The sequence below is a fragment of the Haplochromis burtoni genome, unplaced genomic scaffold (assembly GCF_018398535.1).
Source record: "Haplochromis burtoni strain Fernald_Lab_line unplaced genomic scaffold, NCSU_Asbu1 Contig_256, whole genome shotgun sequence".
NCBI lineage: Eukaryota > Metazoa > Chordata > Actinopteri > Cichliformes > Cichlidae > Haplochromis > Haplochromis burtoni.
The window spans coordinates 313,763-327,292 of record NW_024582617.1 but is presented as its reverse complement, the minus strand read 5'-3'; the positions used below and the strand labels follow the sequence as shown (position 1 = coordinate 327,292).

The 13,530-nt window shown below is 47.0% G+C and overlaps 1 protein-coding gene across 2 annotated transcripts; it reads left to right on the top strand.

The window, feature by feature from the left end:
• Positions 1-282: 282 nt before the first annotated feature.
• On the top strand, positions 283-13,523 carry rexo1 (REX1, RNA exonuclease 1 homolog). 2 transcript variants are annotated; one of them, XM_005938539.3, is made up of 16 exons: positions 283-657; positions 2,114-3,945; positions 4,041-4,142; positions 5,293-5,503; positions 5,597-5,745; positions 6,381-6,518; positions 6,999-7,122; positions 7,260-7,385; positions 7,891-8,031; positions 8,120-8,233; positions 8,374-8,447; positions 10,624-10,734; positions 10,966-11,081; positions 11,194-11,332; positions 11,630-11,750; positions 13,193-13,523. In XM_005938539.3, exons 1-16 carry the CDS (start codon positions 468-470, stop codon positions 13,279-13,281), a joined length of 3,777 nt encoding a protein of 1,258 aa, XP_005938601.1. In that variant the 5' UTR covers positions 283-467; the 3' UTR covers positions 13,282-13,523. The 2 variants fall into 2 exon arrangements, with proteins under 2 accessions (XP_005938601.1, XP_005938600.1); XM_005938538.3 differs by having other exon boundaries at positions 285-657; positions 4,038-4,142.
• The last annotated feature ends 7 nt before the right edge of the window (positions 13,524-13,530 follow it).

Sequence of the window (13,530 nt, the reverse complement as noted above, 5' to 3'; positions counted from 1 at the left end):
CTTATGTGAAATAAAATCTTGAAACACTTGTCTCGTTTACTTGGCTTTCGCACGGACCATGAAGGGCACATTCAGGTGTTCTGGAATTAGCTTGACTCGGTGTGCTTAAGGTTCTGGACATGTTCGGGGAAATAAATGAATAAATAGCCAACACATTGTGAGCTCCCGTATTATAAACGGAGAAGTGCCCGCCTCAATCCCTTTTCGAGTGGAACAGTGACGGGGTTCGAGGAAAACGGCCGTATATTTGACTCGTTTCTACGCTCGCCGTGTAGCGGAGACGTTACGAGTCGCTGCGAGCCAACCTCACGCGAGATTTCGCTGCTCCTGACCGATTCAACATGGCGCCGTAGGAACGTTGTTATTGTTCCGTCGCTCCTGCTAGCTCTCGCTGTCCGACTAAAACTACGTAGATAAAAAAAAGGCCGAACGCTTTCGTGCGGGCATGAAAGGAGCATCTGGGGATAATGTTAAGATCCACCGGCTTCTTCCGAGGGATTGACTGTCCGTTTTACGCGGAGCACAGCGAGGGCCAAGGCGGCAGGAATGGGTGTAACAGACCGTACTGTCACTTCAGGCACAGCCAGCAGAGACGGCCGTCCTACGGAGCACCGGCAGATGTTAAAAAGCAGAGAGACCTTCCCTCCGCACACAAAGGTGCTCGGCATTATTCTGTCAGTTACTGAATGGACCTAAATACGTGTTTGCACAGTTTGTAGGACGAGTGTGGAGTGGCACACGGTGCTGTGGACGTGTGGGAACTGGCAAATCACAACCAGAAGCCCTGGCAGACGTGTTATTGTTTATATCGTGGATGCGGAGTACATTAAAAAAAGAAAACCAAACCAACCTTTAAGGACGTGTAAAATAACCGCAGGCAGGAAATTGCAGCAGCGCACATATTCTGATGTACTGCTACAAAATTAGAATATTGCACACATGACTGCACAAAGCGAGGCGTGAAAAACGGGACTGAAGCACCAGATGAGGCGGTCACAGAGCTGTTAATGTGAGCTCATGTAAAGCAGTGAGGGCGAAAAATGTTCTACTGCACTTGTAGCAGAAGGTGAGGCGTTCATGACCGATTCGCTCTCCAGTAGCTGTTCTGATCTCTACAGTGTGTTCAGAGGCGTTAAAAAGACTGTGGCACATTCTCCTCGAAGAATGCTGCTCTGCATCCTACTGGACTTTGTTATATTATATGGTAGTAATGAGCATTTCCAAGTAAACATTTAGGTTTTAAAATGGGGGGAAAAGAAAGCAGAAAATGTTTTAATTAAATCTGGAAACGACCACATTCCCACACTTTGCTCATTCCTTTGCCTGCTCCCTTCTTTTCCTCTTCCCTTCTAGCCCCGTCTTTTACCTGCGCTATTCCCTCCTCTGCACATGCGCAGATCACTTTGTATCCAGTCTGCTCGACCTGAGCTGTGCCTCTCATGTACTCATTTCTAATCCTGTCCATCAACATCCGGCCACCTTCAGCTCCCAAGCCACACAGCATAGCAGGTCTCACTAACATCTACTCAAGCATGCACACGTTTCACTCATCCACCTTCATTCTCCACTGTTACACCTGTCTCCCTCTCATTCGTCGTGTATTCTGTCCTGCTTCTACTGACTCTGATTCTTCTTCTCTCCGGAGTGTAGCTCCACCTGCTGCTAACTCTCACATCCACGTCCCTGTGCAGTTCTCCTTAAACCTTTAACGCTTCCATTACAGAGCCTCTGAAGCTTTCTGTGCCATTTGTGTCCATATTTAAACTCAACTCACATGGTGATAGTTGTGATTATGCTCTAGTTTAACTTGATCTAGCCAACTGCATCTGATGGGAAGAACTTTATCTCGCTCTCCTTCCATCAGTCTAACAGTGACCTCACCGTCTACAAATATTTGACTACATAAGGCAACAATCATTTCCACAGATTGAGTGAGTGGCCTGTAAATTATTGCAGGAACACTGAATTTTCTACATACAGGGACAGAGAAACGGCTGCAGTGTGAATGCATCACTTCCTGGTTAATATTTGACGTGCTTAACGAGTTGGTTGTATCCGGTCATTTCTATTTAAAATGCACACAGTAAATGATCACTTTTATTCTTCCCTCCAGATCAAGGCTACGATCCCTTCAATCCTGAAGTAGTGAGACCGCAGGAGCAGCAGAATGGCAAGCCGGCTGCCTCGGGCGACATCAGTGGCGCCTTGGAGCTGGTCAACAAGGCCATCGAGGAGGTCCGGAGTGAGGTGGAGCGGGAGAAGAGGAAGCTCTCTCGGATTGGGGATGAACCGTACAATCCCAGCGAGAACGCCAGCTTGTCTTCGGGCAAGACGGACACGAGTAAAGCGGCGGGTTCGCACTTGGCCTATGATCCCGGGAGTTATCAGATCACATCAGGAGGGTATAATCCCACCCCTGGCTGCAGCAAGTACACCTTGGATTCAGACAATCAGGGGCACAACAGCAACTCTATGGAATATGTTCCCACGTCGCTGAAAAGGCCTTTGTCTCGGACACACTCGCACCAACCTCCTTCTCCTCCTCCTAGCCCAAAGCGTTCGAATAGCACGTCCTCTTCAAAGTGCAAATACACTGTGGATAATTCTAGGCCATCCACGGACATGGAGTACGACCCGCTGTCCAACTACTCGGCTGGAATCGCTGTGAAAAACAAGAGGAGTGAGGGCGCTCGGCCCGTCAGGACAGAAGGCAGCAAGGCGCACAAGCTGTCGGGCTCGGAGTTTTCCGATGAGGACTATGTCGTAGCTGCGAAAAAGCCACGGCAGCAAAGCGTAGACACAAAAAAGTACACCTTCTCTGACTCTGATGGGGAGAGCTCTGGGGCAGAGTATCGCCCCACCTCGCTTAGCAATCTGCAGCAGAGAAAAGCCGCCCACGGCTCAGACTCTTTTGGGAAGGGGAGAAAAGGGAGTGGTGAAAGTTTGCTAAATGCACTGATGCAGAGGAATAAGCAGGACTCTGACACCCAGGAAAATATTAAAAGAAAGGACAGCCCAGAGAAAAAGAAGAAAGAGGGAGGTCAGACTAGTCAGGAGAAAAGTAGCAAGACTGAGAAACTACATAAACTTGAAAAGGGAGCAAACAAATCATCCGGTAGTAAGAGTAGCGTCAGCAGCAGCAGTAAAGACAGAGGGTCGATAAAAAGCTCAAACCAGGATTCGGCGAAAAAGGAGAACAGGAGTCACGACAAGAAAGACGACAGGAAGAACACAGTGAAGGTTAAGATGTCGGATAAAATTCGCAAGGAAAGCAGGGACGAAAAGAAGAGCGACACCAAGTTGAAAACTTTGGATAAAGTGAAAACGGACTCGAGCAAGCAAGATAAACATGCAGAAAACGGCGCGAGGGAAAGCAAGAAGCCCAAAACATCAGACAAGGAAAAGGAACAGAGCAAATATAAAGAGCATCCCCACAAAAACGGGAAGCTCGATGGTATTAGAAGAGAAAAAGATGCGAAAAAAGTTAGCAAAAGCGGTTCTAGCAGCAGTAAAGCGAGCCCATCGAACAGCAAAGATAAAGCGAGGCAAAGCGTCGGCGCTTCGAGTGTAAAGAGACAGAGTTTGAGTCTGAGCCACGCTGATCTGTTTGGAGACGAGAGTCCGGACGAGGCCGAGCAGATGGAGGCGGACTACGACGACGAAACCGAGGAAGTCCTGGTGAGGAAATCTGCCGACGCCTTAAAGAGGACTCGTCTAAACAAGAGGAAAGCGTCGGAGCTGACTCCGTCCTCCTCAGAGGACGAGGGCGACCGCGACGTGGACTGCAGCAGGGCGGGCAGGGACGAGGTTCACGGCGTCAGATTTGACCTGTCCGGTTTCCAGGACGATCTGGACTTTGACTCGGATCCCATGGAGGAGTGTTTGCGGATCTTCAATGAATCCAAAGACGTGAAGAAGGAAGACAAGGGAAGGCAGGCCAAGCAGGTGCTGATGTCTGTCGCGCTTTAGCCGTTTCCTTTTTTTTGCTAATGAATTTGCTTTGATTTCAATAGAAATGTCGTGTTGTGCCCTCTCAGCAGCACTCTAGGGACTCAGAGGAGGAGAAGAGCACAGACAGCACTTTAACCACTCTCTTCCCTGGTCAGAAGAAGAGAGTCTCCCATTTTGTTGCCAAAGGAAATGTAAGTTTCTTCCAGTGTTTTTGTTTTCCCCGTCCTATAATCTCACAGTCAGGACCGGCAGCAGGTGTCTCCGAGGTTGCTCGTTATATAAAGAGTGAGTTTTGTGCACGGTGTCGCACACAACTACAGTTAATCATCTTACGACCTGCAGGCTTAGTTTAATGCTCATCTTTGATTGGGATATGGAGAAATAACACGTATTGCACAGTGTAACCTTTGACCCGGCTTTTCTTGCTGACGAGTCCAAGGAGACATCTTTAAATGTCTTTGATCAAAACCCTGAAATTTTACTATCATCCGCTGTAAGAAGAAATACAACAAAAACAACATAAAAGCTATAAAGGTTTCAATTTACATGTCCCTAAACTAATGAACTACTTTAAGTAGAGTACTGGCAGTTGAATAGTGCCTCTACCTGTTCCTATAACACCAATAATATTTGCATACTAAACAATAGGTTTTTTATGAGGGGTTAAACTCGATAGAAACACCACAATAGAAATAGAAAAACACGCGGCAGAAGTTTGACACAGCGAGGAAGCTACAGTAAGAGGAGGAACGGGAGGTTCAGGGCTTCTTTGGCTGAGGAGGAGTTCGTCATTACCACTTGAAGTCGAATGTTTGCGGCTCGTTCACGCTTCTGTTGTCTCTGTTCTTTAAACGCCGGAGTCACGGGGAGGCCAGACAGCAGACCTCGCCTCGACTCCGTGTTATTTCAGTGCAGGTGTGGGTTCGGGAAACGCGGCGGGCGAGGAAGTAAAGAGCGAGAAGGCGATCTGAGGCTGTCGGGGCTTTCCGCTCATGATTTGTCAGTAGTTAGCCAGTAACTGCTCGACTGGGCGTTTCCATACCTGTGGTGACAAAATGGTCAGCAATAATTTGGGTGATCTAATCAGCGGGTGTCAGCTGACTTTGAAGTGTAGCTTTTTTTTTTATTGCATCATCAGCTCTGTTCTGAGCAACCAAAATAACATTTTTCAGTTTTTTAATCTAAGAAATAAATTCGGCTTACATGTGGCAACCTGTGAGCTCTAACCTCTGACTCACAGTTTCATAGAGGAACTGCCTCCAGACTGATCTGTAACGGTTTGTGTTGTATGTACGTCAGCGCCTTCACTTTTAGATAAAACTTCCTGTTGTCGTTTTTCAGACCGATGCACCTTCCAGGACTGCGGTACGACCGTATAAGAGACCCACGGCCCAGGAGATCTGCTACCAGCGTATGCAGATGGCCCAACAGCAAGCGGCTCAGCTCTCTGCTTCGGTCAAAGCAGCCACACAGGCCTCAAGCCCCAGCTTCTCTGGAGAGAGGAAGAGAATAGCGCACCGTCCTAACCCTCAGATAGCATCCTCCAAAACAAGTACGAGTGGCTCGGTTTTCTTTGCCAAGAGGCAGAAATGGCAAACACCTAGATTTTAAACGCTGACGTTACATGTGTGTCTTTCTGATTTAGGTCCCGCAGACACTAAACATGCTGCAGGTCGCGTGTTATCCCCCAGTCACACCCTTCAGAGTGTCAAAGCTCAGACCACAGTCGGTATTTTGTCCAAGACCTCGTCTACCGTCACGCAGAAGAGGGTGGCGCACACACCCACCCTGAAGGTATCCCGAGCTTCCTGTAACCTGAACAGTGTTGGTCAAGTTACTTGAAAAAAGTAATCAGTAACTAATTACTGATTACTTCCCCAAAAAAGTAATCCCGTTACTTTACTGATTACTTATTTTCAAAAGTAATTAATTACTTAGTTACTTAGTTACTTTTTAAAAACACGATTTACAACCTGAAAGGTGATAAAGCGATAGATCTTTCAGCCCAATTCTACTTTTTCTGCATAATCCATCATACAAAATGTAATCAAATGGAAAAGTCTCTTTTTAAAACTTGTTTTATTAGTTTTAATCTTTTAACTTTATGCATCAAGCAAAAATTTAATTATCTGCAACATTCTCTGACTGGAAGAAATTAGTTTAACATTTAAACCTATTTTCTGCACATTCCAGCACATAAAATAAAATATTTTGTGTGTTTACACTCAGTCTTTCAAATAGATGCAAGTAAAACACAGCAGAAAATAAATAAAGTCAAAGACTCAGCGGTCCTGTTGCTCTATTTTCACCTGTAAAGCAGGAGTGGGGTTACAAGTAACGCGTCACTGCCCATCTCTGAACCTCATGTGTCGGATAGTTTGCGCACGTGGCTTGAAGTCATTGTTCTCTCTCCGTTTTGACCTTTTCAGAGTACTTCAATGAGGCGTCCTGTCATCCCCACCGAGTTCGGGGCCAAAGTTCCCACCAACATCCGCCAGCGCTACCTCAACACTTTCATCGATGAATGCGTCAAGTTTTGCCCATCAGAGGACGGCGCCTTCCAAATGGCATGAACAGCACATTTGAAACAGCCTAGGCTGTTTTTGTTTTGTATGAACCATAGAAGGTGAAAAACATGGACGTAGCTACAAACCTGCATTCTATCTAAAGACCACCAGATGGCGATAGCTGTGGTCCTGTAGAAGCCTGTGGGGGAAGCGGCTCACCGAACACTTGTGTGTTCATTTTATGGGCTCAGTCACTCATATCGGGTCATTTTAAATAAAAAATTAGGTCTATTTTAAAAATGGTGATCATATTGTGTATGAAAATGGAACCGCACACTCGTTGCCTCTTTGCATCACTTTTGGTTTTTGAAACCAAAGTGGCGTTGGCGGGGAAACGGTCTTCACAAGGCTTTAAAGCGGGACTTGAGACACCGCCAGTGTCGCAGTAGCTACGTCAGTCTTTTCTGCCCTCCGTGGTTCTGATGGTGGATAAAAACCGTTGATGTGCTGCAGCGGTGTAAGCGGAAAGTCTCGTTTCAGGCCCTCGATGAGGAGAAGCTGGTGTACGAGCGCAGTAGCAGTAAGAACATCTACCTCAATGTAGCTGTCAACACGCTAAAGAAGCTCCGGAGCAAGAGCAGCGCCAGTCCGTCTCCCGTCACCAGTAGGTCACCAGTAGGGGTTTCCCATACACGTTACAGTGGAGCTCTTTACATCCACAAACAACGACGTGAGTGCAGCAGAAGTAGCAGGTTTTCCATATACAGTAAACATTTGCTGTTTTTTGTGTTTTCCCCGCAGAGGAGCCGGGGTCAGTAGCTAAAAGGAAGCCACAGTCCCACGAAGAAGTTCTGGGAGGTCGTCTTGCTGCCACAACCAGCTTCACTGTAAACAGGACGGGTAAACAGCAGGAGGAGAAACTCATCGGTGAGAGGACGAGTCCGATTTCACGCCGCTCTTTCTCCGGCCTTGTTAGGAACGTTTCCTTCCTCCTTTTGGTTTGCAGATTAAACATCTGATAAAGTGAAAAGTGCAGGACAGAGAGAAGCTGAAAGATTCTTTGTGTCAAGCAGAGACTTGTTTACTTGTTGAGGCGCTTTTACTTTAACAGTGAAGCTGTTCAGATGGTCTTGTGACTGTTTACCACCAGCTACCTGCCCCGTGACCCGACGTCAAATGCAGCGTGTTTACGAGACTTTTTCTAAAGGGATCATTCACTGATCAGCAGCAACTAAAAAATCCTGTGATATGTTTATAGAGCAGTAGGTAATTCAATTGAATCAGCTGCGGTGGAAATAATCATTAGATGTAACCTCAGATCGTCTGAGCTCATCTCGAGAAGAATCGCAGTCGCGTCGACGATTGCTGTCGTCGTCCTGAGTTTTCAGCGTCTGTGCAAAGACGTCATTTAGGTGTGTGCGTCTCCCTGCAGGAGCCACACTGTACAGGAAGATGAAGGCGTACCTGATGACAGAGGAGCAGCTCCAGCTGCACGGATACCCGCGGCCGAACCCCGAGGCCGCCGGCAAGGCCGTCGTTTACAACCAGCCCGAGAAGAAGGGCGTCGCAGACCGTGAGTGACGCTCCCGCTTCTCCCTTAATCGCTGTTAAACTGTGAATTCATGTTAACAGCAATATGAACGTGATCTGTTCTTCTGCAGCGTTTAGCAAGATATGCTGTCGATGCGGCGCAGAGTATAAGGTCAACGTCAACGGCAGCTGCGTGCGGAAGGAGGAATGCAGCTTTCACTGGGGACGTTTGCGCAGACACAAAGGTGCGTTTGCTTTATTCATCAGAAGAGCATCCCATCAGTCTCCCAGTCGGCACCTCAGCCATCTTTGCCTTTCCCTTCTGCTTCTCATTCACTTTCTTTCATTTATTTTTATCTGCTCCTGTCTGTCTCCTCTCTTCAAGTTGCTGGAGGCTGGGAGACCAACTACAGCTGCTGTGCTGCAGCTGTGGGCGCTCCAGGCTGCCAAACGGCCAAGGTACCCTTAAAAGAAAGCACTACATAACAGGACAGCACACTCCCCATCTACATGTATTAATACTCCGTGTATTTAATACAACACTGTAAAGACTGAAATATCTTCTATATGTGGCTTTTTGGACCTTTCTTCATTCTTTTGGCAGAATTGCTCCATCTCATACAGGTTGGAGGGGAGCACTGGTTTTCTGCCGTTTCCAGTTCCTTCTACAGGTGCTTGATTGGTCCTGAGCTGGGACACTCTTGTGGTTTCTTGCTGGTGTGTTTCAGGTGTCTTGTTTAAGTTTCTTCTTCTGGGCCTGAAATCTTCGCTCAGACACTCTGTAGCTTCCTGCGTCCACCTTCACGTCTCTCACCTCGGGTCCCCTCCGCAGGAAAACATCAGCGTTGTGCAAAACTGTACCAACTGTATTCATGAACTGATGCTAGGCGCTCTGCGTCATCAACATACGCCTTTGGGAACTTTAACAAAATAGATCAGCCGTTGTTTCAGACCGCAGGACTTTTTCTTCTCGTGGCCGGAGTCGCCTACATCGAGCTGCCTTTCAGCCACTGGCAGCAGGCTGTTCATGCTGTCCTGTGTCTTCACTGTGAGAAGTGTTTGCTCTGACTTTTCCCGTGGAGCTGTGACCAAGACGTTTCGTCCCACATTAGTCAGATCCAGGACCGTTAATGTTTCCCATCATTGTCTTTTTTAATGTTGCAGAGGTTTTCTTAACATCCTCACATCTGCGCTTTGACACAATCTTGTCTCACAGGTGTGACGACAACACTAATCGGGCATAACATTATGATTGTCTCTTCACCGCGGCGCCGGCTAATTTAGGGAGCAGTGAGCATTTTGTTGTGTCAGAAGCAGGAAAAATGATGAAGTGTAAAGATGTGAGTGAGTTTGACGGGGGCTGCATGACTGGGTCAGAGCATCTCCAAACTGCAGCTCTCGTGGGTGTTTTGGGTCTGGAGGAGTCAGCATCTATCAAAGGTGGAGGAAGGAACAGCGGTGGACCAGCGACAGGGTGATTGATGTATGTGGGGACTGAAGGTGTGTTGCTAACATCTTGGTCTGAAGCATCATAAACCTGACAGCTAAAAACGGTTTAAAGTAATAAAGTGTGCATAGATGTGTATAAAGTGCAGGTATGAAAGCACCCGATAAAAAGAGCAGGCGTGCACGTTCAGTTTCTTTTCTTTGTTTTTCTGTCTGAATGTCAGTAAAGTTTTCACCTTTGAAGACAGATTCCTCGTTTGTGTCTAAACTTGGCTGTAACTGAGAGAAATAACAAGGAAGCAGCAAAGTGCCAGTCGTGATAAGAACTGGTTTGTGGTCATGGTGCAAAGAATCCTGCACATTGCACGTCTCCTGCCGATGACCTTTCCGTGACCTAAACGCAAACTCGCAAGGTCGAGAAAAGACGAGAAGAAGATTTCTTGCTGAGAGCCGCGTTGTTCAGAATCTACTCGCACAAAAGTACCTGATAACACGCCGACAGACGTGTTTGATGAGAGTCCGCTTTGTTAAAACCAGAACGTCCTGCAGATGGAGTACAAAGGTGCATCTTAGATAGGCGGAAAGCACAACTTCGTCACCGGGGTTGGAGTTACTCGTTGCAGCTGTTCATCCTGCTGCGCCTTCATTAAGGCTTCTCTGCGATGCCTCCAGCTTTTTAACTGACAGCATAAATCATACAAGCTCATAATCTTGATTTATTAAGTCTCACCCAAGGCAACAACTTCATAAGACGCGGATTTTATTAAAGCAGCGTCGTGTTCAGAGTTCAGCGGTGGGTTAGAGGTCGGTTCAGAGTGAGATGGACACGAGTCACTCATGGTTTCAGTTGATGTGTTGAATCACAGCAGGGCGCTGCATCGATTCGACCTGCGGGACGGAAACACCGAAGCCCCTTTGCTTAATATCTGGAGAATTTAACCAGCTCTCATTACGGCTGCAGTGCAGCTGCCTCCAGGTCGTTTCACTCAGAGACTTTTGTATCGTCCTGCTCTTATCTAGCAATGGATTAGCAGGAGTTGATAAAAAGCCAGCACACTCGGGGACTGATCTGCTCTTTATAGAGGTTGAATTGACCTTTTTAATACCTTATGTTACATGCATCCCTGTTTATTTACATATGTACATATTACTAAGTTTATCGGACCTAAAACGGTTCCCGTCCCCACAGCAACACGTTCAGGACGGGCGTAAAGAATCACTGGACGGCTTCGTGTCGACCTTCAGCAAACCTCTGCCTCCAGATGGAAACGCAGGGGTGTTTGCTCTGGACTGTGAGATGGTGAGTTCACCACCAAATTCAGTTTTGTGCGTTTTTATAGTTAATTTATTGAGTTTATTGTTGATTTATACATAGTTTCACCTGTGAAAACTTGGCAAATAATTATGCTTTTATGCTTTTTTTGTTACTTATATGTTTGCTAAAGAAAATCTTTATTTCAAAGAGAGTCTCTGTGTAGAAATGATGTTGTTTCTTGTCATTTATTCATTTTTCCCCCACCTGTGGAAACAGTGTTACACAAAGCAGGGTCTGGAGCTGACCAGGGTGACGGTCATCAACTCAGAGATGAAAGTCATCTACGACACGTTTGTGAAACCTGAAAGCAAAGTGGTGGACTACAACACGCGGTGAGTCCTCTCCGTTCACCCCGTGACCCGGCAATATATCAGCCGGCTTTTGCTGCTTAACTAAACCAACAGTGATCTCGGGTCTGATTTTGATCTCGTGTGTGACTCACAGGTTTTCGGGTGTAACGGCGGAGGATCTGGAGAGCGCCGCCATCACCCTGAGAGACGTTCAGGCCGTGCTGCTCTCCATGTTCAGCGCTGAATCCATCCTGATAGGACACAGCCTGGAGAGCGACCTGCTCGCTCTGAAAGTGAGTCGCTTCTTCACTGAAGAAAATTTAAAGCAGTTTCATTTTTCCTTTTTCCCCTTCAGCCGTCCACCCAGCTGTGCAGGTTTCCTGAAAGTCTTGTGAATATCATAACTCGAACAGGATTTTATATCGTGAGTGCATCTGCTTGGAGGGTGAGAGGTAGCGCTGGTGGAGGACGTCCTCCCTCTGCTTAAAATGTATTAACTTAACCCCACGAGGTTTACCAAACGGTCACTGCAGTGAGTTTTTTAAAAGCTATGATGTAACAGCGTGGGTGCTTTCCTCTCTGGATTGCAGCTCATCCACAGCTCGGTTGTAGACACGGCCATCGTGTTTCCTCACCGCCTTGGTTTGCCCTACAAGCGTGCCTTGAAGAACTTGATGGCTGATCACCTCAAGCGCATCATCCAGGACAACGGTGAGAACGATGTCGTTGATTTCTTTGTAATTCTTCATAAAAATTGAGCACCGCAAACACCGGTGTTTCTCAGCAGCATCTAAACTGATCTGTGTGGAAAATGACATGAATGTTGTTTGAATTGCTCCGATTTAGTTTGGACGTTTTTGGAAAATTAGGAATGGGGGTGGAGCCTGTGAGGGCTGCGATGTGCACGGTGTCACACACGGTGTTTCAGGATGAAAAGAGTAAATTGCTGGTAAATCTTTAGGGGAGGACGGCTCTTCAGATGGATGCTGCTCCAGTCATTTTATGAAGTGGGTGAAATAATAGTTAAATGATTCAATTATAACAGCAGTTTCATGGGAATGTAGTAAACCTGGAGGGTCCAATAAAATGAAACTGAGCAGCTATAAATTTAAACTCATGAGTGGAAGCTCATCTCACACAAGTTTTAATTCTGCTGGTGAAAAAGACAAAGTGCTTCAGGTCTAACTGATGTGACTGCAGTGTGACCGTGTCACCAGCAGATGTCGCTGCAGAAGCCCGAGTGTTTGGGGAGAAATCTGTGTTTTTGACCTGAAATACAAACGTCCGCCTACGACAGCAACAGCTTCTCGTCCTCAGTCATCCAGGTCACGGTGGCAAGAAGGCACCTGGACTTTGTTTTGTTGGTAAAGGCTTTTCAGCAAAGAGGCTTCTTCATGTCTGAACACATGGTGTTCACAAACCAAAAAGAAGTCCACTTGCCTTCATTCCAAGTACTCAAGACTCTTATTTGTCCACTGTGAACGACCATCTTTGAACAGAGGGCGGGGCCTATGACACCAACTGTCTGCCATCGATAATCCAGTTCTGAGATCCTTCCCAGACGCCTCAACGCCCACTCACATCCTGGGCCCTTTGACCTCAGGAAATCACATGATAGGGTGGGGCCAGGTTTCCCAATGGGTTCACCTGAAACCCTGGCTGATTGTGACCCACACCCGTGTTCACACCTTGGCTCGTGTGATTAGGTAAAAGGATCATCAGGGGCTCCATTGTCCCTCTTGGTGATTTACTCCCACAGAGCTTAAACTCTCCACCATTTGACCCTAGAACTGAAGAAGCTTCTCGGATGAGAGGTGAAACGTCTTCAAGCAACTTAAACAAGTCCAGACGCTTTTCTTTCCAAGCTCCTTAGACTACGATGACCTGGATGACTGAGAACCTTCACAGAGACTCTTATTTTTGCTGTTCTTCTAGCAGATTTTCATCCTGGCCTTCAGTCAGGAGTCGGTTGAGTTTCTTTGAAGAGCTGCTTAAAGGGATTATTTTACTCATTAAAGTCACTTTACGTGTGTTGGAAGTTCTGAGAGCTCTTTGGCTCCGCTGGCTCCAATGACGGGAAACGTAGGAACAAATGGGGCTTAAAAAGAAGACGATGTTTCTTCTTTGTTTGTAACTTGTGCGTGTCTTTTCAGTGGAGGGCCACGATTCGAGCGAAGATGCAACTGCCTGCATGGAGCTGATGATCTGGAAGATCAAGGAAGACGCAAAGGTCAAAAGATGACCTCTGACCCCTCTGCTCTGTTCTTCAGTATGATTTCCTGCTTTCATGCTGGTTGCAGGCGGACAGAAGTTCAGGAGGAATGCACTTGCTCTCACTAAGAACCTGTGGTCAGAGGATCGGGGGAGGGGGGGCATTGAGCAGAGTTTGACATTTTAATCAGTAAAAGGCTGAGAGGTGATGATGCTGAGAGGAGCTCGTGATGATGCTGAGAGGAGCTCGTGATGATGCTGAGAGGAGCTCGTGATGATG